This window comes from Candoia aspera, chromosome 2 (genome assembly GCF_035149785.1).
Source record: "Candoia aspera isolate rCanAsp1 chromosome 2, rCanAsp1.hap2, whole genome shotgun sequence".
Classification (NCBI taxonomy): Eukaryota; Metazoa; Chordata; class Lepidosauria; order Squamata; family Boidae; genus Candoia; species Candoia aspera.
The window spans coordinates 243626247-243650612 of record NC_086154.1 but is presented as its reverse complement, the minus strand read 5'-3'; the positions used below and the strand labels follow the sequence as shown (position 1 = coordinate 243650612).

Sequence of the window (24366 nt, the reverse complement as noted above, 5' to 3'; positions counted from 1 at the left end):
ACGCTGCAGCACAATGGAGAACAGAGCAGGAACTTCCTTATATAAGTTGCCTTGGTCCTGCTGGTACAATTCTCAGTTTGAAACCCTTGGTAAATTTTAACAAGGTTCTGGTCCAGATCTGGTGGGGAATCATTTATGCACTTATTTTGGGGGAGGGGGGGAGTCTTCCTTTTGAACTTTCTTTTTTCCTTTTCTTTCTTTCTCTCTTCTTTCTAGGTTGTAGACTTATTAGTATCCATGTGCCGTTCTGCATTAGAATCCCCCAGGAAAGTTGTCATTTTTGAGCCATATCCTTCAGTAGTAGATCCTAATGACTCTCAGATGCTAGCCTTTAATCCCAGGGTATGTATCAAACTCTTTTTAGGGGGGAGGGGGTGTTGATATAGGCAAAGAACACTGCTCCCTTCCTTTCCCACAGCAGTGGAGGATGGCTGAGATCAAGGCTCAAATAAAAAAATGTACCCTGTTTGCTTACTTATAATAGTATCACTCCTTATGGAAACCAGCAGTAGATTTAGGTGATTATCAATTTGTTAATTTATCAAACTTCATAAACATTCAGTTCACACATTGTGGTGAAGCCATAATATGGTTTGTTGCTTAAACTAGATGTCTTCTGACTTGTACTAAACCATGAGCCATAGTTTACAGATCTCATTGACTAGGTTCATACAATACACTAAACCAAAACCAAGCAAACTGCATTATGGCTTAGTTCGGTTTTAGTCTATTCTTCAGGATCTCAAGCAAAGGTATTTGTAAGACATAAAATCTTTGTAATTGAAATTTCAGAGCATGAGCAAGAAAGAGGAAGAATGTGCCTTACCTCTGAGCTATTGGATGTTTTCAAACATATGCCTATAAGGCTAGTCCTGAATAACCACAGTAATTAATTACTGAAATACTCACTTTAAGATAGAGTTGGATACAGAAAAAAATGACCTGGTGTATTCATAAAACATTGTATATACTCACACTCATTTTTGTTTCTGAACAAAGCGCGTGTTAGTAGTTACCACTTGCCTTAGTGCCCAACAGTCTTTTTCAATCTGTTGTTTTTAGAAGTTTCAGACTAGAACTTCCATCAGCCCAAGTTAACATTACCAATTGTCAGGAATAATGTTTCAGCCCAAAACATCTGGAGGTCATCTGCTTGGGAGAGGCAGATGATCTCCAGATGTTTTGGGCTATAACTATTGGTTGATAGGCATATTGTATTGATAGCAGTTTGAGTTTCAGATTGGAACAGTGCAGTGGTTGTTGGTGTACAGTCAGCAATGGATTCTAAAGTCAGTGAAAAGTAGCAGTATCTCCACATGGAGTTTCAAAGGATAAAGAGTATCTTACTGTTTGCAGGGGAACAAGGCTGGGGAACTGTAATATCATTTGTCTTTATGCAAATGATGCAACTGATGTACTTGCTTCAGACATAATAACAAGAAGTGAGTGACACAAGTGTGTCAGTGTAATGATTGCCTATCCTGATATACTCAGACTCACAAGCAGATACTTAATGATATCTGATTTATTGGAAGAATAGTATGCAAATACAGAGAAAGCTGAGAATAACGAAAAGCGCGCCAAATACAAACTAAAAACCCTCGGCTCCCAACGTAATCCCTCCCCTCGCCCAGCCATAGCAACCACCCCCCTCCCAGGTGCTGTTCACCGTTTTCCACACATCCTGGGAAAGCAACCTTGAACACATGAGATAACCCAAACACATTCCAACCCAGCAGCCAAGAGATAACAACTCCCCGAAGAGGAATCCTCCTCCCTCCAGAGATCAAACACGTATCAGGCAAATGACATGCAAAACGTTACGATGTACCAGGAACATTGGAACAGTGAACATGACATACCGCCCCCCCAAAAATACTAAGGAGCAGGTTTCAGAGGGTAAGCAGCGTGAAAACGCCTAACTAGAAGAGGAGAGTGAACATCGTGGGCAGCCACCCACTCAGGGTGGGGGAAATGCTTCCAGTGAACAAGGTACTGCAGGGTATTACGAAGCCTGCGGGAATCAAGGATCTCCTTCACTTCAAAGTGCTGTTGTCTGTCAATCATAATGGGCGGAGGGGGTGTAGGTTGGAGATGCCAGCGATCGGAGTGGTGAACCAGCTTGAGCAAGCTGCAATGAAAAACAGGATGTAAGTGTTTAAGGTTGTGTGGCAAGTCCAATTTGAAAGTGACAGGGTTGATAATTCCCACGATGGGAAAGGGTCCAACAAACTTAGGAGCCAGTTTCTTAGAGGGTTGAGGGAATTTAATAAACTTGGTGGAGAGGTAGACCTTATCGCCAACTTTGAAGGCAGGCTGAAAGGCTCGCTTCTTATCAGCATGCAGTTTGTAGGTTGATTGGGCATCAGCCAGTGCTTGTTGAATTACTGGCCAGGCATCGGCCAGGTGTGCAGCCCAGTCGGAAGGGGAAGAAGGCGGTGAAGTGGGTTGAGGCAGGTCAGGAATGGGCACGAAATCCCGGCCAAAAACAGTATGGAAGGGGGTGTGACCTGTGCTTTGATGTACCGCGTTGTTGTAAGCCACTTCAACGAAAGGCAGGAGATCAACCCAATTGTCCTGCTGATAGTTTACAAAGGGCTCTCAAATATTGTTCCAAGGTGGCATTAAGAGCCTCCGTAGATCCGTCAGTCTCAGGATGCGACGCAGTGGACAGCGCCTGTTTGGTACCCAGCAGTTTTAAAAATGCCTGCCAAAACTGGGAAGTAAATTGTGTCCCGCAGTCTGTGACCAAACAGGCAGGGCATCCATGAATTCTGTACACGTGGACTAGGAAGAGGCGGGCTAACTGCTGAGCCGACGGGATAGAGGCACATGGAATGAAATGGGCTTGTTTAGAAAAGTAGTCTTTTACAACCCAAATCACAGTCTTTCTCTGGCTTGGAGGCAAGTCAACAATAAAATCCATAGAGATGTCCTCCCAAGGACGGGAGGGGCTGGCCACCGGCTGCAGCAGCCCTTGCGGTTTACCCCCCTTCCGTTTTGACATGGCACAGACAGGACAAGAAGCAACATAACTTTTTACATCACGCCTCAATGTAGGCCACCAAAACTGGCGCCGGACCAGGTGTAAGGTTTTTACAAAGCCAAAATGACCAGCCAGTTTGTCATCATGAGACCTGAGTAGGACCTCCCTTCGCAAACTGTCAGGAACATAGAGACAGCTTTGCTTCCATGGGAAGCCTTGGTCAAATGTAACATTGTCTCTATTTGCTTGCAACCAAGTGTCAGATTTCAGTTCGGAGAGAAACTGTTGTTGCAACTTAGAAGGGATTGACAGCCTCCCCCCAGCTGGTGAAACTGAATCTGAGGGCTGCGTGCATGTCTGGCTGCGAGTGACAGCCTGCATACCCAACTGGGGGTCTGTCCACAAAGTGCCTACCACGTCAGGCACTGAGGTCGAATCTTGGGGCAGGCGGGAAAGCGCATCAGCCAGGAAGTTCTTCTTACCCGGAATGAACTTCAACTTAAAATCAAAACGGCTGAAGAATTGAGCCCAACGAATTTGTTTAGGGCTGAGCTTACGGGGCGTGCTGAGCGCTTCTAAGCTTTTATGGTCCGTCCAAACCTCAAACAGACACTTGGCCCCCTCTAAAAGGTGGCGCCATGCCTCCAAAGCTGCTTTGACAGCAAAAGCCTCCTTTTCCCAAACATGCCATCGTCGTTCGGTCTCAGAAAACTTTCAGGAGAGATACGCACAGGGTCTGAGGCAGCCAGCAGCATCTGCCTGCAACAAAAGCGCTCCAATGGAGAAATCAGAGGCATCCACTTGAACCACAAAAGGTTTAGTGGGATCAGGGTGTTGCAGGATAGGCTCAGCCATGAATAGGCTTTTTAGCTTGTCAAAAGCCACCTGGCATTCAGGTGTCCACTTGAGCAATGCTCCCGGGTTCTTTACCCTGCGTGTGTCTCCCAGACCCTTCGTTCGCAATAAGTCAGTGAGAGGCAGTGCAATCTCTGTGAACCCCTGGATGAATTGGCGATAATAGTTGGAAAATCCAAGGAAACTTTGGAGCTGCCTGCGAGTACGCGGGCGCTCCCACTCTAAAATGGCTTGGATCTTTGCAGGGTCCATTTCAATACCCCTGTCGGAAATTCTGTACCCCAAATAATCAAGTTGAGTCTTATGAAATTCACATTTAGAGAGTTTAGCATAAAGCTCAGCCTTTCTCAGTTTGCTGAGCACCTGTTTCACCAAACGCTCATGTTCTTCCATCGTTTCAGTGTAAATTAACACATCATCCAAATAAACCAGTACCCCTTTGAACAAATGCTCATGCAACACTTCATTGATCAATTGCATAAACACCCCAGGAGCCCCTGCCAACCCGAATGGCAAAACTTTGTACTGGAAAGATCCCAGGGGACAATTGAAAGCAGTTTTCCACTCATCCCCTTCCCGTATGCGTATACGGAAATACGCCTCCCTCAAATCCAGCTTAGAGAAGATTTTCCCCTTGGCCAGATGTGCTAACATGTCTTTTATTATTGGCAGAGGATATTTGTTTAATATCGAGACCGCATTTAATCCGCGGTAATCTGTACAAAGTCTCAATGTCCCATCCTTCTTTGCTCAGAATAACACAGGTGCCCCCACTGGTGAATTAGCTGGTTCGATAAAACCCCTTGCCAAATTTTTGTCCACAAACTCTCTCAGCGCTCCCAGTTCTTCTTGGGTCATGGCATAGATTTTAGGTTTGGGCAGTTGGGCATCTGGGACCAACTCTATGGCACAGTCAGTTTTCCGATGCGGTGGGAGTTGGTCCGCCGCCTCCTCGCCAAACACGTCTGCAAAACCCTGGTATTGCTCTGGCAACCCTTCTAGTGGGGTGGCTGCAAAATGCGGAGTCGCGGCTGCCGCCCTCCCCACTGCAGCCTCGGAAGCGTCGTCTTCCTCAGGAGCTTGATAGAAACCATCCCCAAAAGTCAAAGTCCTGTGCACCCAATTTATATATGGGTTTTGCTGGACCAACCAAGGGATCCCCAAAATGACCAAAGGACCCCCCACTGGCGCCACTACAAAAGGCAGCCCCTCCCGGTGGGTACCCATTTGCAACGCCACCATGCCCGTGGAATGGGTGACTGGCTTCCCCCCCCACCGTAGTCCCGTCTAGTTGGGTAAAAATCATGGGCCGTTTCAACGGAAACATGGGTAGCTCCAAAGCAGCCACCACATCAGGGTGCATTAAGCAATGTGAGCACCCTGAATCGATCAACGCCCACACTTCCACCGTTTTTGTGCGGGAGCCCAACTTCACCTTCACTGTCAGCGTGGGGTAGTTGCCACTCACTGAAATATGGTCGTGCCCTTCCTCTACCACCTGCCCAGCGGCGCCCTTTAGAGCAGGTGGCTGGCATTTCCCGCCGGCTGGGACAGCTCGGGCTCCCCCTCGTCCCCAAAGAAAGGGATGTCCTCAGCTTCGGTCTCAGCCAACGCTGCCTTCATCTTCCTGGGCGCGGAGGGGGATTTCTTCTGACGACTTGCCCAGATGCTCCTTGGTCTTTCTCTGCGGGCACGCCGCTGCTTGGTGCCCTTCCTTCCCACATCGGAGGCATTGTCCTTTTGCAAGACGGCTCTCCTTCTCCTCCTGCCAGGCCGGGCGCCCCGCTCTGCCGGTGGTGCCCAGTGGCTTGGGCGCTCTCATCATAGCCATTTGCTTAGGACCCTTCCTGCTTTGTGCGAACTTAGCGTGGGCTTGCTCGACATTCCCCGCCAGTTGAATCCAGTCATATAGGGTAATAGGATCTGCTCTTCCCAACGCCCATCTCAGCAACTCGGGTCTCAGTCCATCTTTGAACATTTCTATTAAGGTCGTTTGTGACCAATCGTCCACCTTTGCAGCTAAGGCTTGGAATTCTAGGGCGTAATCGGCCACGGACTTTGATCCTTGGATCAGTTCCCTCAGAGCCACCTTGGCTTTCTCTTTAGCTAACGGGTCAGCAAAATGCAACTTTAGTGCCCACAGGAAGTCTTCGAAATCTTCCAACTCCATGGCGTCCATCTCGGTTAATTGGACAAACCAATCAGCTGCCCTCCCCTTCAGTTTGGTGGCCACAGCATTTAACTTAGCCCTTTCTGAAGGAAACAGCCTCCCAAACTCCTCCATATAGCTTTTTGCATTGGTCAGGAAGAATGACAGCTTCGTGGCATCCCCATCAAACTTGACAGTGAAATCCCTGTATCTTGCCCCCTGTGGGCTCCTCTTCCTCTCTTTCTGCCCAGCCCTTCTCCTGGACACCGGGGACCTTTCCTCTCGGGGGGGGGGGGATTCGAAACCCTGACTTTGGGATTTCTCTTCCCATCCCTACTTCTTCCCCTTCCTCTGTCCTCCGAACGCCGGGGGGGGCGATGGGGACGCACACTGGGGACTGCGCGGTGGTGATCCCCCCCGGTGCCTCCTCTGGTCCTTCTTCCTCACACTCGGGGGGGGGGAGAGAAATAGATGGGGACGACCGTCTGTAGCGATGTTCCCTTCCTCCTCTGTCCTGGCCGCCCCACGCCAATGACATCTTCGCCATCATGTCTTCCAGGGACCGTATCCTGGCTTCCCACCCTTGTGATTTCTCAGGGGCCTCGGAGTCCTCCGACCCTCTCTTCTCAATCCTGACCACATTCGGGGACAGCGGATACCTTGGTTTCCCAGACGCCTGGGGCGTTCCTGGTAGGGTTCCCTGTTCCTCACCCCCCATCATCCGATCACCCGGTGATTCCTCTGCCTTCTTAACCACTTTGGACTTTACCGCTTTTCCTGTCGCTGGGCTGGAACCCGAGGTCTCCGATAGGTCCTCCGATTCCGGAGTGGGGGTCCTTTCCCTTCTCTTTACCATGGAATCCGGTTCCCCCGCACTGGAATCTTCACTTTCCCCCGAGCAAGGAGTAGGTTCAGTCATCACTAACTTTATTTCCTCACAGATACTCTGGAAGGATGTTAGTGGTAAAAGTTTAAAGATTCTCAGCTTTATGTAATGATTGCCTATCCTGATATACTCAGACTCACAAGCAGATACTTAACGATATCTGATTTATTGGAAGAATAGTATGCAAATACAGAGAAAGCTGAGAATAACGAAAAGCGCGCCAAATACAAACTAAAAACCCTCGGCTTCCAACGTAATCCCTCCCCTCGCCCAGCCATAGCAACCACCCCGCTCCCAGGTGCTGTTCACCGTTTTCCACATATCCTGGGAAAGCAACCTTGAACACATGAGATAACCCAAACACATTCCAACCCAGCAGCCAAGAGATAACAACTCCCCGAAGAGGAATCCTCCTCCCTCCAGAGATCAAACACGTATCAGGCAAATGACATGCAAAACGTTACGATGTACCAGGAACATTGGAACAGTGAACATGACAGTCAGTTGCATTATTTGCACAATGATGTCATGATATATAACATGATTTTGATATAATTATGGCTTGTTCTAGGGGCTTAAAGTTTCAGATTCTGTATAAAGCCATAGCAGATTGCTGTGATAGCTACAGTGAGAGTGAAACCAATTATTCAGGGAAGTCATGGGCTCCCTTGCACAAGATATAGTCAAGCAGAGAGTTTGGACAGCCATCTGGTATGGATGCCTTAATTTGATTGCCTGCATAGAGCAGGGACTTGGATTCAGGAACTAAATAGACCTTTCCAATTCTATGATTCTATGAGATATATCTGAATATACTTTAAAACATGCTGTGGGGAAAAATAATCTATTCATTTCTTTCACCATAGAAGAAGAATTATGACCGAGTCATGAAAGCACTGGATAGTATTACTTCCATAAGAGAAATGACGCAGGTAGGCAAAATAAATAAGTAAATCAATTGTTGTGCTCTTAATTGTTAGTAGGATACATCTGTTTATGAGTTTTCAGCATTGTGTGGTATTGTATTACTGGAGACATGCAAGGGAAGCCTATCAAAATAATCTTCATACAGATAACAAGTTACAAGATAAAATCAATGAACCAGAACATTGGCACATAAAGCTTAAATGGTGCCACTGATATCACATGCCATTACACAAGAACTCTTAAATCAAAATAAGGGCAGGACTGCCCGGGAGTAAATAGATTGTTTCCATTGTCTGGGGAATGCAACCCTGACCAGCAGCTCCTTGCTGCATTTTTGTGTGTTTATTTTTTTATTTGGGTGCACTCTTAGGAACAAGCCAAGCTAACTGCCAAGGGAAAAATACAGTTTTGTGACAATCTGCTGCAGTGATGGTGATGGTTTTGCCAGTAAAAGCTTGCTCACTTAAGTGAAACAGGAGAGCATTTGGAGATGGAAGAAGGTTATATTGTGACTCTGCTGAAAGTTCTGCTGAAGCTAAATTTGATGTGTCTCTTTGGATTGGGCAATCAAAATGATGTGCTAAAGTGTGGTGGCATTCACTCAAGGTTTAAAATTGGGTCACAGTATGTATCTGTGAATGTGCAGATTGATCAGCCCTTCTTCCCATAATAACCTCCAACTCCCTAAAACTGCACCCTTCTGAATAGAGCAGCTTATAGCTCAGGAGCTGCAAGGGGATGGACAATTTTTTGAAAATAAGAAAGAGGCACTTTCTTTAAGGAAAGTCACAGAATATATGAGCTGGAAAGAGAAGGAACTTTATAAGTCTGCTGGTACTATAGAAGCTATGCAGAAAGTTCCTCTTCCCATTTTGAAAGGAATTTCTCTTCTCTCTCAGTCTCCCCAATTCAGGGACAATCTAAATAGCATTGTAGAGGATTTTGAAATAGCATTATTGGGGAGGACATGACAAGGATGTATACGTGGAAATAAACCTATTGTGTATTTCGTTCACCCATGTGTTTTGGCATCAGTCCTTAAGAAGTATATTTTAGATGCTTGGAAAGCATTATACATAAAATTGCTCTAAACAGTCTCCACAGTGGTCCAGTTTATCTTGAAGTTAAATCATGGTTTTAGTTCATATTCATGAGCAGCATCAAACCTCCATGTCTTCTTTCAGCACAAACAGAATTTTAAATTAACCAAGAGTTTTCATCATTGGAGAATATTTTTGTCAGATTTTAACTGGGGAATGGCGATACTACTTGGCAAACAAGCCAGGATCAAACAAGCTATGCTTAACCACTGCTTAAGCAAACAATGATTCTCCTCAGTTTATACCTAGCAAGGAAGTCTTGTTACTATAAAATAGAAAGAAAAAGCTTCTGATCTCATGGCCACCTAGGAGGAAGAGCAGAGCTGGGGATATCCAATCTTGTGCTCCTGAAAACATTATAAGGTGTACTAAATTGACTGGCAAACACTTCAGTCATGTCAAAATTCATTTCATCTCTTGTTCCTCTTTAAATAAATATGCTTTGTTTACTCTCAGTGGTATCTCTACTTTTTTTTTATTAAAGTTTTTGTGAAGGGATATCAGTCAGTTAAAGAATAAAGTATGGTGATGTTTGATACGGTTTTTACAAAGGACTGATAAAATGAGAAAGTCATGGGGGTCTCGTTGTGAATGGATCTGACCTATGATGCGGTTCTCAGGAGTATTTTCAACAATGTAAATTTTAAGATGAAGTATTATTTAACTGACCTTTGTGGGTGGGTGTGAATTATACTCATGAGAGGCATGGTGAATATCTTTTAAAAAAAAAAAAATCGGTTCAAAAGATAGTGAAGATAGGTGTTTAAGAGTGCTGTCCCACTCCTAGGAGCAAACTCCGGATGGATGGATGGATGGATGGATAGATGGATATGGAATTACTTGGGGGAAAAAAAGGCTAGCAAAATTCTACATAGAATTTTGTATGTCGAATGCTACATAGGAAAAAGAATGCCTATGCAAAACCTTGTATAGGCAAATGTACATGAAAATGCATAAAGATTTATTTCTTTAACAAAATCTAACCTGATTTAGAAATGGGTTGAGAGAGAGAGAGAGAGAGGGAGATTTCTCCTTCCTATGGTTTATGGGGCCAATGAAAAATAAGGATAGCACAAGTATATTCAAGAACATGTTTAAAATACCCACGGAGACTGACCACACTGAGTAGCAAATGCCTTGTAAATAATAGTTGGGAAAGAAACTCAGAACCCAGGGATGGGGTGCAGTTTAATGAGTCTTGGAAGAAAACATGTTACTGTTGCTAGAGTTTTGAACTACAGCTCATTAAAAACCTACTGATCACAAAAAAGTTCAGCTGGATCAGACCTAGTTAATATTTGAATGGGAGATCACCAGAAAATCCCTGGGCTGTACACTATATTGAGAAGTCAGAAGAAATCCCAGAAGTGTCAGTAACAACCCATTTCCATAGTGTTACCAAAGCAACTACATGTATGTGCCCATGAGGTCACTAAAAATTGAGCTTGACCCAAGGGAGACTTTAAAGTGATAGCCTTTTCTTTAGGTGACCTGCTAAACTGATCTCCTACAGAGTTTTTGGGCTGGTAGAATTACCAGAATCAACACTAGCTTGTATCTCATTCCAGTATATCACTTAGCTGACAATCACACTGTTATTATTTCCTAGGCACCTTATTTAGAAATAAAGAAGCAGATGGACAAACAAGACCCACTTGCGCATCCTCTTCTCCAGTGGTAAAAATCTTACATAGATTTCTATGCTGTCTGTTTAATACATTCAGGATATTTTTGAAATGTTATGATGAGCCCATAGATAAACTTATACCTTGTTAACATGATGTGCAATCCCCTACAACTGAAGAAACCCAATTTTGTTCTTCTCAGCTAAGATCATAAGTAATGGCCCAGTGCATAATGATGTAATAGGGAGACCATGTGCAACTTCTAAAAAATCATTCAGCCATCTTGCCTGAATGAGGGATTGGGGCACTGAATGGACATGTGTACATTGTAACACAAAATAGGGCTTCAGAACTCATAACACTATATCTTGGATGGGGATAGGCAGAAAGGATCAAATGCTGAGCCAATTAAAGACGGACTGTGCCCTTCTTTTGTAAATGTTAATTAGAACAATTAAATGAGATAAGTTCCTTGAATACTGGGTAAGGAGCTAATTCAGCAGAGTACATTTTATTTTGTGACTTACTACAGTTTTCGGTAAAGTCTCCATTTTTACTTGATTGATACAAATAACCAGGCTTACCATGGGAGACAAAATATACCTTGCAATAGTTGAGCTCCTCTATATAAACTCAAGGAAAATGGAATAAAGGTTCCCAGCAGTACTTTTTTGAACTTCAGGGCTAGCAGGAAAAACTGTTATTTATTTTGTTTCACATATACTCTATTTCAGGGTTATTTCCAGTAATAGATCACATATTGTGAAGCTACCTGTGAACAGGGTAAGTTTAATGTTAAAAACAAGTTGGATATTGTAAAAATAAATACTAATTTTAGTTTATCAACCAATGGATATAGCTTTTCTGTGCCATTAAGTGAGTTCTTCTGGCCACTGCTGTGAATTTTATTACAGAATATTACAGAATCTTCAGATAATAAATATAAATCGAGCTGGGCTAGAAACCAGGAGGCTGTGAGTTCTAGTTCTGCCTTAGGCATAAAAGCCGGCTGAGTGACCTTTGGCCAGTCACTCTCACTCAGCCCAACCTACCTCACAGGGCTGCTGTTATGGGGAAAAGAGGAGGAGGAAGGCATATTAGGTATGTTCACCGCCTTGAGTTGTTTAAAAAAAAGGCAGGATAAAAATTAAATTAATTAATTAATAAAGCTATGATACAAGTACCAAAATCATGGAAAAGCATAACTGTATGAAATAATTTAGTGGAAAATATAGCTTGTTTGTTTTTGCTTATTTTTAAAAAAGTAACTTGTTAACTAATATGATTGCCAGTTTTTCCCACATACAAATAAAATTTACCTTTAAAAAATTGCAACTCTTCAATGCCCATTCTATTCACTAGCTGGAAGTAATGGGAGTTGTAGTATCATCACGCTGTGGAAGATGGTTAAAATTGAGACATTAGGCTATTTCAAAGGAAGCAGAGAGCAATAATGACAGATTTCCCTACATACTATTATTAAGGATTTACATTATTAACTTTTTCTGTGTTGTAGTGCTACTGCATAATCGAACATAATCCAATTGTCTTGGTCTTTGATTATATATAGAATAAGATTGGCTGAATATATAGATGATATCAAATTTTAAGGATTAACTGCTTGGCATAGGAAATCCTCCAAGTCTAGAAAAATATGCCTCAAAGTTTGTTTAACTCCAACGGAAGTCCCAACCCCTATCAACTTTGCTATTACAGCCTTCCATGTCACATCCCCAGGTCTTCCAGAGAAATCTTGCTTTTGCAAAATTCTCAGAAAGAGGTATCAACACTGGGGAAAGCTCTAATATCCAAATAGAAATATCCAAAGTTATTTCTAGGAATAAGAATAAGAAAAGGATTAGAAAACTCTGGCATACTCATATATGTTGCTGTGGACTTCCAAGGAAGTCCCTTATGTGCTTTTGTATCTTATCAACAATAATCATTTGATTATTTGTTGATCAATCTTTCATTACTGCCTGCAACAAAGGATATATCCAGATGGAATACAGTAATAAAAATCAATATAAACTATACATTGTAAACTAAGACAAACAAAAAAAATATATAGCATAATCATTGGCCATCAATGAAACTATGACTGTCATCTTTCCCCAATTTTGAAGCATTTCTTTCCCCCAATATGCACCTGAACTGCAATAAAGTCAGTGTTAATTTATTTCTGGAGAGACATTATTCCAGAGCGAAAGAGGTAGCAACAGAAAAGGTTCTTTCCTGGTTGATTACTCATAAACATCTTTAGATTGTAGCTCAACCAGGATAGTTGGATTCAGTGTTCTCTGAGATGGGTTGTTTTCCTGCAGATGTTTTGTCACCAGGTGAGGTAACATTATGAGTGCAGTATATTCTCTACGGTTGAAACAACCAGGTTAGCCATTCAAGATGATCGCATATAGTTAAAAGCATTCTATTGCAAACCATGGAGAACCATTAGCATCTCCTATTGGAGTTTATTTGAAAACAGTTTTCATTTTTAGCCCCATAATTAAAATATGGATATAGTATAGTATTGTTGTCTTTTGGAGGAAATAGTATCTATGTGGAGTCAGAGTTCAGTCCAGACAAATTTGTGGGCTAGGAACGATTAACTCTTTATTTTCTCAGTGTCAAAATTCCAATTTCAGATTGCTGGAGTTCTCAAAAATATAATTTTTACACATAGTTTGGCCCTTGGCATACCAAAGTCTGTGGCTAATGAATAGTATCATAGAATTAGAGTTGGAAGGGGCTACTTCGGCCAAGCCCTTTGCTCAATGCAGGATTCAAATTAAAAGTCCCAAAGAGATGGTTGTCTGGCTCTTTCTTGAACACATCCAGGGAAAGGGGGCTTATAACCCCCTGTCTGTGTAATTGGTTCCACTGTAAAACTGCTGTTACTGTTGGAAAGTTTTTCTTAACATTCAAATGTAATACGCCTACGTTTGATTTAAGTCCATTATTCTATGTCCTGGACCACAGAATGATGAAGAGAACAACAAATTCATGAGAATGTAAATTGATTATTGATATAAACTTCCCTTTTCTGCTTTTGTTCTTGTACAGCAATTGAAATTTATGCACACCCCACACCAGTTTCTTCTGCTCAGCAGTCCACCAGCCAAAGAGTCCAATTTCAGAGCTGCTAAAACTCTTTATGGAAGTACCTTTGCATTTCAGTGAGTATTAAACAATAGGAATAAAGATATCACTGAATCCCAGTCTCACCAAACAACAGAGATAGCGATACAGATCCATTCTAATTTCATTGGTAGTGCTTTTTAATTATACTGCTTTCCTCACTTTGATTTCTGTTTGGGTTTTCTTTTGTATTTAAGTGGATCACACATTGAAAACTGGCACTCGATCCTGAGGAATGGCTTAGTGGTTGCTTCCAATACAAGGCTGCAGGTAAAAAAATGAGGAGAAATAAAAATAGCAAATATATAAATGTCTTTTGAAAGCCATAGACAACCTAATCCACAATTACAGTTGTCCAAAAAGATGAATATCAGGTTGACACACTCATCATTGTTATTATTAGCTGGAATTCAGCTGAGTATATTAGCTGATACTCAGAGGAGCACATTTTGCCAGGAACCTAACTGATATCCTTTTCACCCTCTTGAGTTTTGTTATGGACTGGATTAGATAGTAGTTTGGAAAAGTAAGCAGATGACTTAGTGAAAATTATCTCCCCACTCCCACCATTATTTATTTAATTATTTATCATTTCTTCAACATGTATAGGCTTCCCCAATCATAGAATTAGGCAATTCAGGGCAATCAAATAAAAACACAAATCATTGAAGCATAAAACCATAGCATTCCAACAAAGTATCCTAAAGTAAAAACACATTCACCAAATGCCATACAGAGTAGACATCATATCCAACACCCTGTGCTCTAAAAGTTGAGGGGATAAAGATCACCTTGAGATGCCAGCTGGGTAGTGAGGAGCACCTCACCATCTTTGCTTTCTGGTAAATGGGGATTTTGTGACTGGCCATACCCACCATAGCAAGCCTTTTGTAAATTCAGATCTATCCACCAGCCAGAACTGGGCTTTGATAAGTCCCATGTTCCAAGTTTACCTTTGATAAAATGCAGCAACTGAAGAGTTTACTAGCTTTTTGTTTGTTTGTTTTAACTTTCAGCTCCATGGTGCAATGTTTGGAAGTGGTATTTACCTTAGTCCATTGTCAAGCATATCTTTTGGTTACTCAGGTGATGTATATTAATCCCTTTGTCCATGTGGGGGGATACCATAGGGAATGGGGTAATAAATGCCTGCATTTTTAAATTTATCTGTTGAATAAGGCCGTACCAACTTCATTCTACATATGGAAAATGCCAGAAAGAGAACATAGGGAAGAAGAAAGGTGGTCAAGTAGCTCAGTGTTTCTCAACCTCAGCAACTTTAAGATGTGTGGACTTCAACTCCCAGAATTCCCCAGCCAATATACTGCTGGCTGGAGAATTCTGGGAGTTGATGTCCACACATCTTAAAGTTACTGAGGTTGAGAAACACTGAAGTAGCTGTATTCCAAAGTGGATGATGGCAGGGGAAAAAGAAGATCAAGTTTATCAAGTCAAAAACTTTCTTGCTGAGTAGCTGGTACCCTTCATACAAAGAACGTACTGGAATGAAGACATTAGGTAAAATATGAATTGATAAAAGGCGGTACTTTATTAAACTAACAGAGGCCTGAAGCTAACAGAAGGCACTAGCTAAACTGTCAGTTTTCATGAGGCATGTCATCTTGTCCACAAGTGCTAAAATTATTTATCTGTTATTCTGCTTGCCTGCTTGTTTTCTAGAACCTACTGTATTCCAAGGATAGATCCCCTCTATATCCCCATAAGCTGCTTGGCTGAATTAAGATCAAGATGCCTCAGGGGGTCTGCTTATACAAGTTTCCCTCCCTTACTCATTACACTTAACCTTCCAGCTGTAATTAAGAAATGTCAAATTGTTTTCTACTCTCCCAAGAATATCAGCAGAGGTGAGGAATTTTTGAGATTCCAAATGTTTGCTGAACTACAAATCCCAGTATCCCTGAGCATTGGCCATATTCTCTAGGGCACTAGAAACTGTAGTTCTCAACATCTGGGGAGCTCTTTACTCCTGAGATTCCTGACATACTTGATACAAAAGACTAGTTACAGAAATGCCTCCCTCTCTAAAAATTGTCTATTTAGCTTTAACAGAAGACCCAACCAAGTGCAAAATCCATGTGGGAATGGTGGGCTTTCTGATGTAGCGGGCAGTAATAGCCTTTGTCTTTTAAGGCATGTAGTCAGTTTCATCCAGGTGAGCCAACCTTGTATCTTTTTTCTCGTTTGGGAAACAAATCTGCTTCCACCCACAATACATAGGCTGGAGCAGCAGCATTTTCTGATTTTAGGAGTTTCACAGATTTCTTCCACACAATGCTTCTAACACAACTAGCCTCCAAGATTAAAACAACAACAACAACAACAAATGGCTGGGCTAGTTTAGCTGCAGTTTAGCCATCCTTAGCCATCCTGCAGTTTAGCCATCCTTACACATGAGTTTAAGATTGGCTCAGCTAATGTGAAACCCAGTTTTGACTGGTTCTTAAGCTGAGCTCAGCATGCAACTTCCCATTATTTGTGAGAAACAGAAGTGCATTTTTAGAATACTGTATGATTAGGTCATCATTGTTGCCTGTGTAAATGTACTTAACTGCTAAACTATAGGCAGCTGGAAACGAGAATCAGCGATGGCATTAATATCTGCCTGCACCCTCTATGTATATGAAGTGGAACATCTCATATTTTACACACCAGTATGTCTGATGTAAATTCAATATCTTTAGGGATGAACAAGAAACAGCAGAAGGTATCAGCTAAGGATGAGCCTGCTTCAAGCAGTAAAAACAGCAGTGTGTTACAGGTAAAGAAATATATGAAGCACTTCAAAAAGGCATTTTCTTTTTTATGGCTCTCCTCGCTCAAGGCAGGTGCCAGATACAGTGGAAATCTACCCCTAGAGCATCCTTGTTCATGCTGGGTGACTCATACAGGGAAGGACAGATCCAGAAAGCCAATGCACTGGCATTTGTCAAGGACGTACCATTGTTTTTTTGTGCATGCTGTCTTTCTATTCTTATTCTACCTGTTAATATATTTTGATTTTCTATAGAAATAAATTTGGCAGCTAGTGACACAGCTGACACGTCCATTCATACAACTCCGTAGATAATTAGAGTTCAATTATCCCATGTTTGGTTGGCAGGCTATATATAGCAGCACAAGAACAGGCACTAAACACCAGAGCCAGAGAAGCAGGGGTCTACCACACTAGACAGGACCCGAGGTGCAGACTGTGCAGAGAGGCCTCAGAGACAGTCCAACACTTTGTGGCAGGATGTAAGATGCAGGCAGGAACAGCATACACTGAACGGCACAACCAAGTAGCTGGCTTTGTCTACAGGAACATCTGCATGGTGTGTGGGCTAGACCCTCCCAAGTCCAGATGGGAGATTCCACAGAAGGTTATGGAGAATGACAGAGCTAAGATCCTGTGGGACTTCCAGATCCAGACAGACAGGCAGGTACTGGCCAATCAACCAGACATCGTGGTAGTAGACATGGGCCAGAAGTCAGCAGTGGTGATAGATGTAGCAGTGCCAAGTGACAGCAACATCAGGAAGAAGGAGTATGAGAACCTGCACAAGTACCAGGGCCTGAAGGAGGAACTAGAGAGGATGTGGAAAGTGAAGGCCAACGTGGTCCCAGTGGTGGTAGGGGCACTTGCCTCTGTGACTCCCAAGCTGGGAGAGTGGCTCCAACAGATCTCAGGAGCAACATCAGAGCTCTCTGTCCAAAATAGTGCAGTGCTAGGAACAGCTAAGATACTGCGCAGAACCCTCAAACTCCCAGGCCTCTGGCAGAGGACCCGAGGTTGAGGAAGACACATACCACCCATAGGGGTGAGAAGGGAATATTTTATATATGTATATGCATATGCATACTATATATTCTCCTTACAGATGCAATCTCATTTCAGAAGCTTTCACTGGCCCATCAGAGGAAGAACATTCTTTTAAGGAAATAGTTCAGTAGTCATAATGTCTAGAGAAATTAGCTGCATTATTGGAGCAAGGTCTTGAAGGGACAGTTATGAGTAATTTTATTTATTTATTTATTTATCAAATTTTGTCACCACCCATCTCCCCTCAAAGGGGATATAGAAAATGATTGTGGTTTTGACAACAGAAATTTGTATCAGCAAGAATGGTTCATTGAACCAAGGGTTTTTAAAAAAACAAAAACAAAAAAACATTGTATCATTTTTTTTAGTATGCCATTCAGTAAATTATCACTATTTCATCATTTTTAACATATTTGATACAACATTTACTTCCAATATTTCTTTTCTTTCAGTTACAAAAAAAGGGGCAGCAGTCTCAATTTTTGCAAAGCCGAAACTTAAAATGCATAGCCTTATGTGAAGGTGAGCACTTTTTAAAAAAATACAGAGCTGAATTATATTTGATTTCCTTGAAATTGAATTACATAAAAAGTAATCTGTTGATTTTGTTGATTTAAACTGATTTGTCTTACAACACTGATTTTTTTATTTTAGTTGATTGTATTTTTATGCGTAACCATGTTATGTTGACAAATATTTTATTCATACTTGTATTTCCTTATATTTGTTGCATCCAGCATACCATGAATAGAAGAAAGGAAAACACAGAACAGAAAGTAAGGGTGGAATAGGGAAATGTTTGCTGCAGTGTTTGAACTAATTAGGAAGCTGAGGTGCAAATATCAAGGAGATACTCATAAGTACATTACTAACTTACTCTTTAAAAAGTTCTTGCTTTCTATTAAGATATTGCCTCAATATTCTGTCCAGCAATGGGCACCACACTTAAGGATTCATATAAACTGGTGATAATCGGAAGACTAGAAACTATAGTATGACCCATGAAAAAAGACTGAAGAATTGGGGATTTTTTAGCCACCAGGACAGAAAGTTAGATAACTCTCTTCAAATACCTGAAAGGATGTCATACAAGAAAATATCAAGCTCGTTCCAGAATGCAGGACATAGAATAAAGGATTTATGTACAGTACAAGAAAGCAGATGCTAACTGAATTTTTTTTAAAAAAATCTTCGTAACAGCAAGACATTGGAATCCTTTCCTCAGAAGGCCTTCACTAAATTTGTTCAAGCAGAACCCTGGGATGCTTTGATTTCAATTCCTGCACTGGGCTGATGGTCAGACTCTGTGGCCCTTCTAGATCTATGATTCTGTGTCAGATTGATTTTAATGACTTTCTCTATACTACTTTAATCATCAAATAAAACTTAGGTTAAAGATCTTACTATTTCACAGGAATTATTGTGTTCAGTAACCTATCCAGTCGTTAGTCTGAGGTCTCCGGCATGGTTCATCTGAGCATTAATGGAAACATTAATCCTTGATCTCTACCATGCCATCTGCCTGTCCTCATTTGTCAAATGTTTTGTAGTTTATTTTATTAAAAATAGTAACTCGGAGGCTGGCATCCTGCAAAGTATCTTGCCTAATTTTATTTCCAATGATTTCTCTGAACCTCTGTAGATCCACTGATATTCTTAGACAATAAAAATAGCAACCATTTAGTGTTTAAGCCCTTTGTGTGATCTGATAAATTATTTTCATCCTGATATGGAGCAATAATAATAATAACAACAACAACAACTTCCTCAACTAAACTCCTGTGGATTATCTAAATATTTCTTTATAGTTTCCTTGTCAATAATGATTTGTCATTCCCTTCTTTTTCAACCTCCCAGTCTTGACCGTAGCTCTGGGATTTCCTAGTGGTCTCTGATCCAAGCAGTGACCAGTTCTGATCCTGCTTAGCTTTTTTGAGATCAACTGAGGTCAGCTAGGTGCTGCCATATGATGTAAATTATTACTATCATTACTATTACTATTGCTTTCGAGTCAGTGTTGACTCCTGGCAACTGCCTGGACAATACCCTGCAATTTTCTTCGCAAGATTTCAGAAGTGTTTCGCCATTGCCTTTTTCCTAGGGCTGAGAGAGAGTCCTGGCCCAAGTTTACGCAGCTGGATTTGTGCCTAAAATGGGATTAGAACTCATTGTCTCCTAGTTTTGAGCCTGGTGCCTTAACCACTGCTCCAAACTGGCTCTTTACATGATGTAATTAACCTAGTGACAAATTACATTGGCCTTTACTGTTCATGTTTACAATGCTGACACTGAACCATAGGAGTCTTGGCTGCAATTAATAAAGTCAGTGGTTAAAATGTCATATTATGATAACCAGCCACTTATTAGAATTTAGAATACATTTTATTTTGAATGCATCATATTGTGATCAGATCACCAAGTATTAATCATTCCCCAAATCTCTCTCTTCCTTTTAGTGATAACTTCACCAGATCTGCACAAACATGGGGAGATATGGGTAGTTCCCAACACTGATCATGTGTGTACGCGATTCTTCTTTGTGTACGTACTGGGGTCTTTCAGTTGAATTATTTTTACTGAATTGTAACTTTATTTTTTATGCTAAAATACAGAGAATGCTATCTGGTTTTGATTATCCTCCAACAACCTAGCAACATTCCCTTATTTATAAAACTTTCTGTCCCTAGGAAAAAATCACTAGCCAGAACATTTGCATTGAGCCAATTAAGTATTTAGAAAAATTAGCCCAAAGAGAGGCTCCTGATTTGACTGAGCAAGTCTTATCTGAAATCTGTGTTTCCCATTGGGTAAACACTAAATAACTGTAACTACAAAATAAGAGAAATTTCTATGTATTGAGCAGAAGGCTAATTCAATAGGAAAATGGTATAAAAATGTTGGAGTTAGGCCTCCTTTATATTTTGATTCTTTAAAAAAAAAAGAAATTACTTGTAACTTTGTTTCTTTAATGATCAAGATGCTGACTTGGATCAAGGAGTTCCATGTTCATGTTCTCATTTAAACATGGACCTCAGTAGAGTCTGTCATTCTCCTCTCTCTCATTCTCTCTCTCTGCCTAACATATTTTACAAGGTTACTGTACGGAGGATATGCTTGTGCAAGCTGCTCTGAGCTTTCTGATTTATGGTAGGATAAAAATGCTAATGGTGATACAAGATGTCCAGAGTGCATCTAAATTTGATGTATACCTCTACTAGGAATCTTCCAGTCCCCCATGCTTTTAATTTAACTTAAACCTTCACAGAAGACTCAGTTCAGAAACCTTTCAATAATTTTTAATTGAGATGGCTTGCAAGGTTTCTTGAATGAAAGCTTTCTACCACTAATGATCTTTCCTGGCAATATTCAATACAGAATATTTTCCAGTGGATATAGAATGACAGTAAGGGCAAAAAAATGCTCCATTAGTACCCAGTTAGAATTAAAATACAACCAAAATTATCTGCATTTTGCACAGGTTCCTTGGAAGTTTAATAGATTTTGAGAGTCCTGGCAGGACTAAAAGTTTAAAATCCATTTGGTTAGAATATGTACAATAACTTCAGTTAATAGTGATTAGTCCAGTAATTCACCTTTGACTAAAATACCAAGGAGAAAAAAACTTCACCATCATATACTGTTAAAAAATGGTTACCCTAATCTCCTTCTCATCATCCTAGTTAATATTACACACTCAGGCCAAGGGCAATCAGGGATCTCAGAGGCAAGCAAATTACAGTAGAATCATACTGGCCAGGAAGTACAGTCAGAAAAATGGGGAATATCTCCAGTAACATAGACCAGGATGATGGAAAACCACAAGTCTATAAAGGTATCCCCATTAGTACTAGAACTGTTACTCCAGCATTGCTTGATTGTCAAGGCAAGAATCATTGGAACAGCCTTCTGGGGTAGCTGCTGATAGTTTCTCCTTCCAGTCGGCTTCTTCAGGGGATCCTGGTAAAACCCACGGACTCTCCTGCAACATTCTTTAGCAAAGTAGTCAATGAAGGCATTTGTGATGTAATACTACCTCACTTCTCTGTTTTCCAGTTTCATCAATAGTCATAAAGTAGAAATTTCTCATTACATTTTCTCTTTTCTTCTCAATATAGAAGATAACAAAAATAAAAGTTACATACAGAAAAGAGGATGAAATTTGAAACTGTCTCTCATCATATGGAAGAGTTCAGCATATTAAATACTTTTTTTTCTATACACTTTCTGTTTTTGTTTAGCTATGAAGATGGCCAAGTAGGTGATACAAGTATAAACACTCAAGAGCCAAGCATCCACAAAGAGATCCTCCGAGTCATTGGTAATCAAACTGCTACTGGTTGAAAGGACCTCTTAACTCCTTGTTGTGTTTTGGGAGCCTTCCTCAGTCTCAAAGCTGGATTTTGAACTGAAGAAGACATAGTGTAAAAACGTATTGTTTTTTTTTTCCTGATCAAGTTAACCCTTTGAATACTTTTTTCTTACTTAGTATTTCTTATCACAGAAGAATGAACATATATATATATATATATATATATGGAACCAACAGTAGGGAGACAGAGTCTATTGATACAATGCAGCTGATAATTAAACAGAAATTTTGATTGTTCACAATAAACATACTTTGAAAAGGAGTTTTGTGCTGATATTTTTATATTAAAGATTTGAATTGGATCATTTTACTATTGTATATCTATATTTTTAAATATATGATGACTGAAGTAGTCATCTACTTCTTTTTTAAAAGTGGAAACCTACATAGGATAGGATATTATGGAACAAGTGGAATATTCACATTTTAATACTCCAAAGGAATTGGTTGCTTGAAATGTAATAAATAAGGTAGAAAGGTTAGCTGTAATATATTCTTTTCTCTATATACAAAATATGTATGGGATTCAAAATGTCACAGGGAAAAAAAAACACCTTTCTGTTCTATTGACATTACATATATATTTCAAGCTAAAAATCATTTTATCAATTTTCAGTATAACAGCACGGACCTGGACCTGTACAGGTTTTATTCCTTTAGGTGGACTTTTTTTTAGAGAAAACACTCCTGGTGGATTCAGTGAATACATTTCTCTTAAATTCTTTGGAAGACATTTTTTTAACCCCTGGTCATGCATAAGCATTTAGCTAATATCTGATCTTGTCCATGCTACCTTTACAAAAATTTCAAATTACCATAGGCAAAGCACTGAGTTTTTACAGCTCAGAAAGTTCAGCTACCTTTGAATTTTTCCCACAGCATGTGGCAATAGTCATCTGAGTAAAAATATCTGCACATGTTCTAGAAGCCTAAATACGTTTTGATTGTCAAGTCAGAGCACAACTTTACCATTTTTTTCTTTTTTCCAATGAAAACATACTTTTGGATATAGGATTTTTTCTATTTCACTGCGCATACATAAAAGGTAAAAATCACATCCATCATATTTACAGAGCTGTTTCACATGGAATGTAGTGTGTGTGTATATGTGGATAGTGGGGTAGCTAATGAGCCTTGGATGCGTGCCCTTTTTTTCCCATTTTTTAATCTCTGTGTGAACTAGACCCACACATTTGCATAGTAGTTTGCCTTGATCGATTGCTTTTCTCAGGGTACACGGTACACATTGTTCCTACTTGCAATGATCTTGATTTGCAAAGAAGAATCTATATCCCAGAAGGGCCCAAGACTGCTACTTGCTGCATATATTATGTGTACTTCAGGAGAATGTGCGAAACAGTATGTAACTTCTACCACATTAGGAGCTGAGTTTGCTGTCTTGTTTTCACTGTACTGGATAAAACAATCACACCTAGGGGCCAGCCCAACAAGTTAGTGAGCATCTGTTTTCACTCATCCTGAGGGTTGTTGTTACTGTGTATTTTATTTTGACACCAGTGAAGCTATCAGTAATTAATGTCTGAAAGGTTTTAGCCTAATGGGAAACAAGCTTTCAGGTAAAAGCTTTCCTAGCACAAACAAGCAAACCCAGAATTCAGCAGAAGTGGCTTATAGCAATATTGATATTGCCTAGTAAAACAGTACTTACAGTACTTAATGAAATGTCTTTCCCCTGGTAAACCCTATGGTATTTAGTTGGAAAATCTGTAGTGAGAAATTTTCTTTGAAGGGTCATTGCCATTAATTTTGTTTTAATAAAACAGAGTTAATTTAACATATTTTAAATGTTATGTGACTTCTTAAACATTATATTAAACCTTTAGCCAGTGCAATAAATAGAACAATGGTGCTGAGTTGACTGTGGTACCCATGGAAACAGGTATTTTCCAATATGTTCTGATATTTCTTTATAGGCAGGAAAATAGCAAATTTGCTGATTCAGTTGATGTCTACAGTAATTGTTGAAGAAACTTGATGAACATACCTATTGTAGCAGAAACTATTCAAGTACAGGTGCTCCTTGTTTAACTACCACTCATTTGACGACCATTCAAACTTGCAAGTTTCAGCCATCACAGTGCCCCTGCGGTCACATGATCATGATCTGGGCACTCAGCAGCTGGTCCAGATTTCCACCATTGCAGGGTCCCACAGTCATGTGATCACGATTTGTGATCTTCCCTGCCAGCTTTCCACAAGCCAGCAAGTCAATGGGGAAGCTGGCAGGAAGTTGGAAGTCACGATCATGTCAGGTCCTTGCTTAATGACCCACAGTGGTTTGCTTAACAGTGATAACTGGGACTGCCGGAACTGCCATGGCTGAGTGGCGTGGTCGCGTGAAGTTGCACTGTATGACTGCATCGCTTAGCAACAGAAATTCCAGTCCCAATTATCATCATTAAGCGAGGACTACTTGTAGCAACCATTTACCACATTAATTAGTATCACTGTCTGTTAGAAGTATATGTGAACTTCTGGCTGCACGTGGAA

At 40.7% G+C, this 24366-nt stretch overlaps 1 protein-coding gene across 1 annotated transcript in view; it reads left to right on the top strand.

Annotated features, from left to right (window-relative positions):
• PARP8 (poly(ADP-ribose) polymerase family member 8) overlaps positions 1-22157 on the top strand; it is a 179070-nt gene extending 156913 nt beyond the window's left edge. The window contains exons 16-26 of the mRNA XM_063295680.1: positions 217-342; positions 7743-7808; positions 10513-10580; positions 11263-11311; positions 13592-13704; positions 13864-13936; positions 14683-14752; positions 16369-16445; positions 17939-18008; positions 19943-20027; positions 21725-22157. Coding sequence (XP_063151750.1) covers positions 217-342; positions 7743-7808; positions 10513-10580; positions 11263-11311; positions 13592-13704; positions 13864-13936; positions 14683-14752; positions 16369-16445; positions 17939-18008; positions 19943-20027; positions 21725-21827 — 900 coding nt within the window. The 3' untranslated portion in view covers positions 21828-22157. The remainder of the gene's footprint in view (positions 1-216; positions 343-7742; positions 7809-10512; positions 10581-11262; positions 11312-13591; positions 13705-13863; positions 13937-14682; positions 14753-16368; positions 16446-17938; positions 18009-19942; positions 20028-21724) is intronic.
• The last annotated feature ends 2209 nt before the right edge of the window (positions 22158-24366 follow it).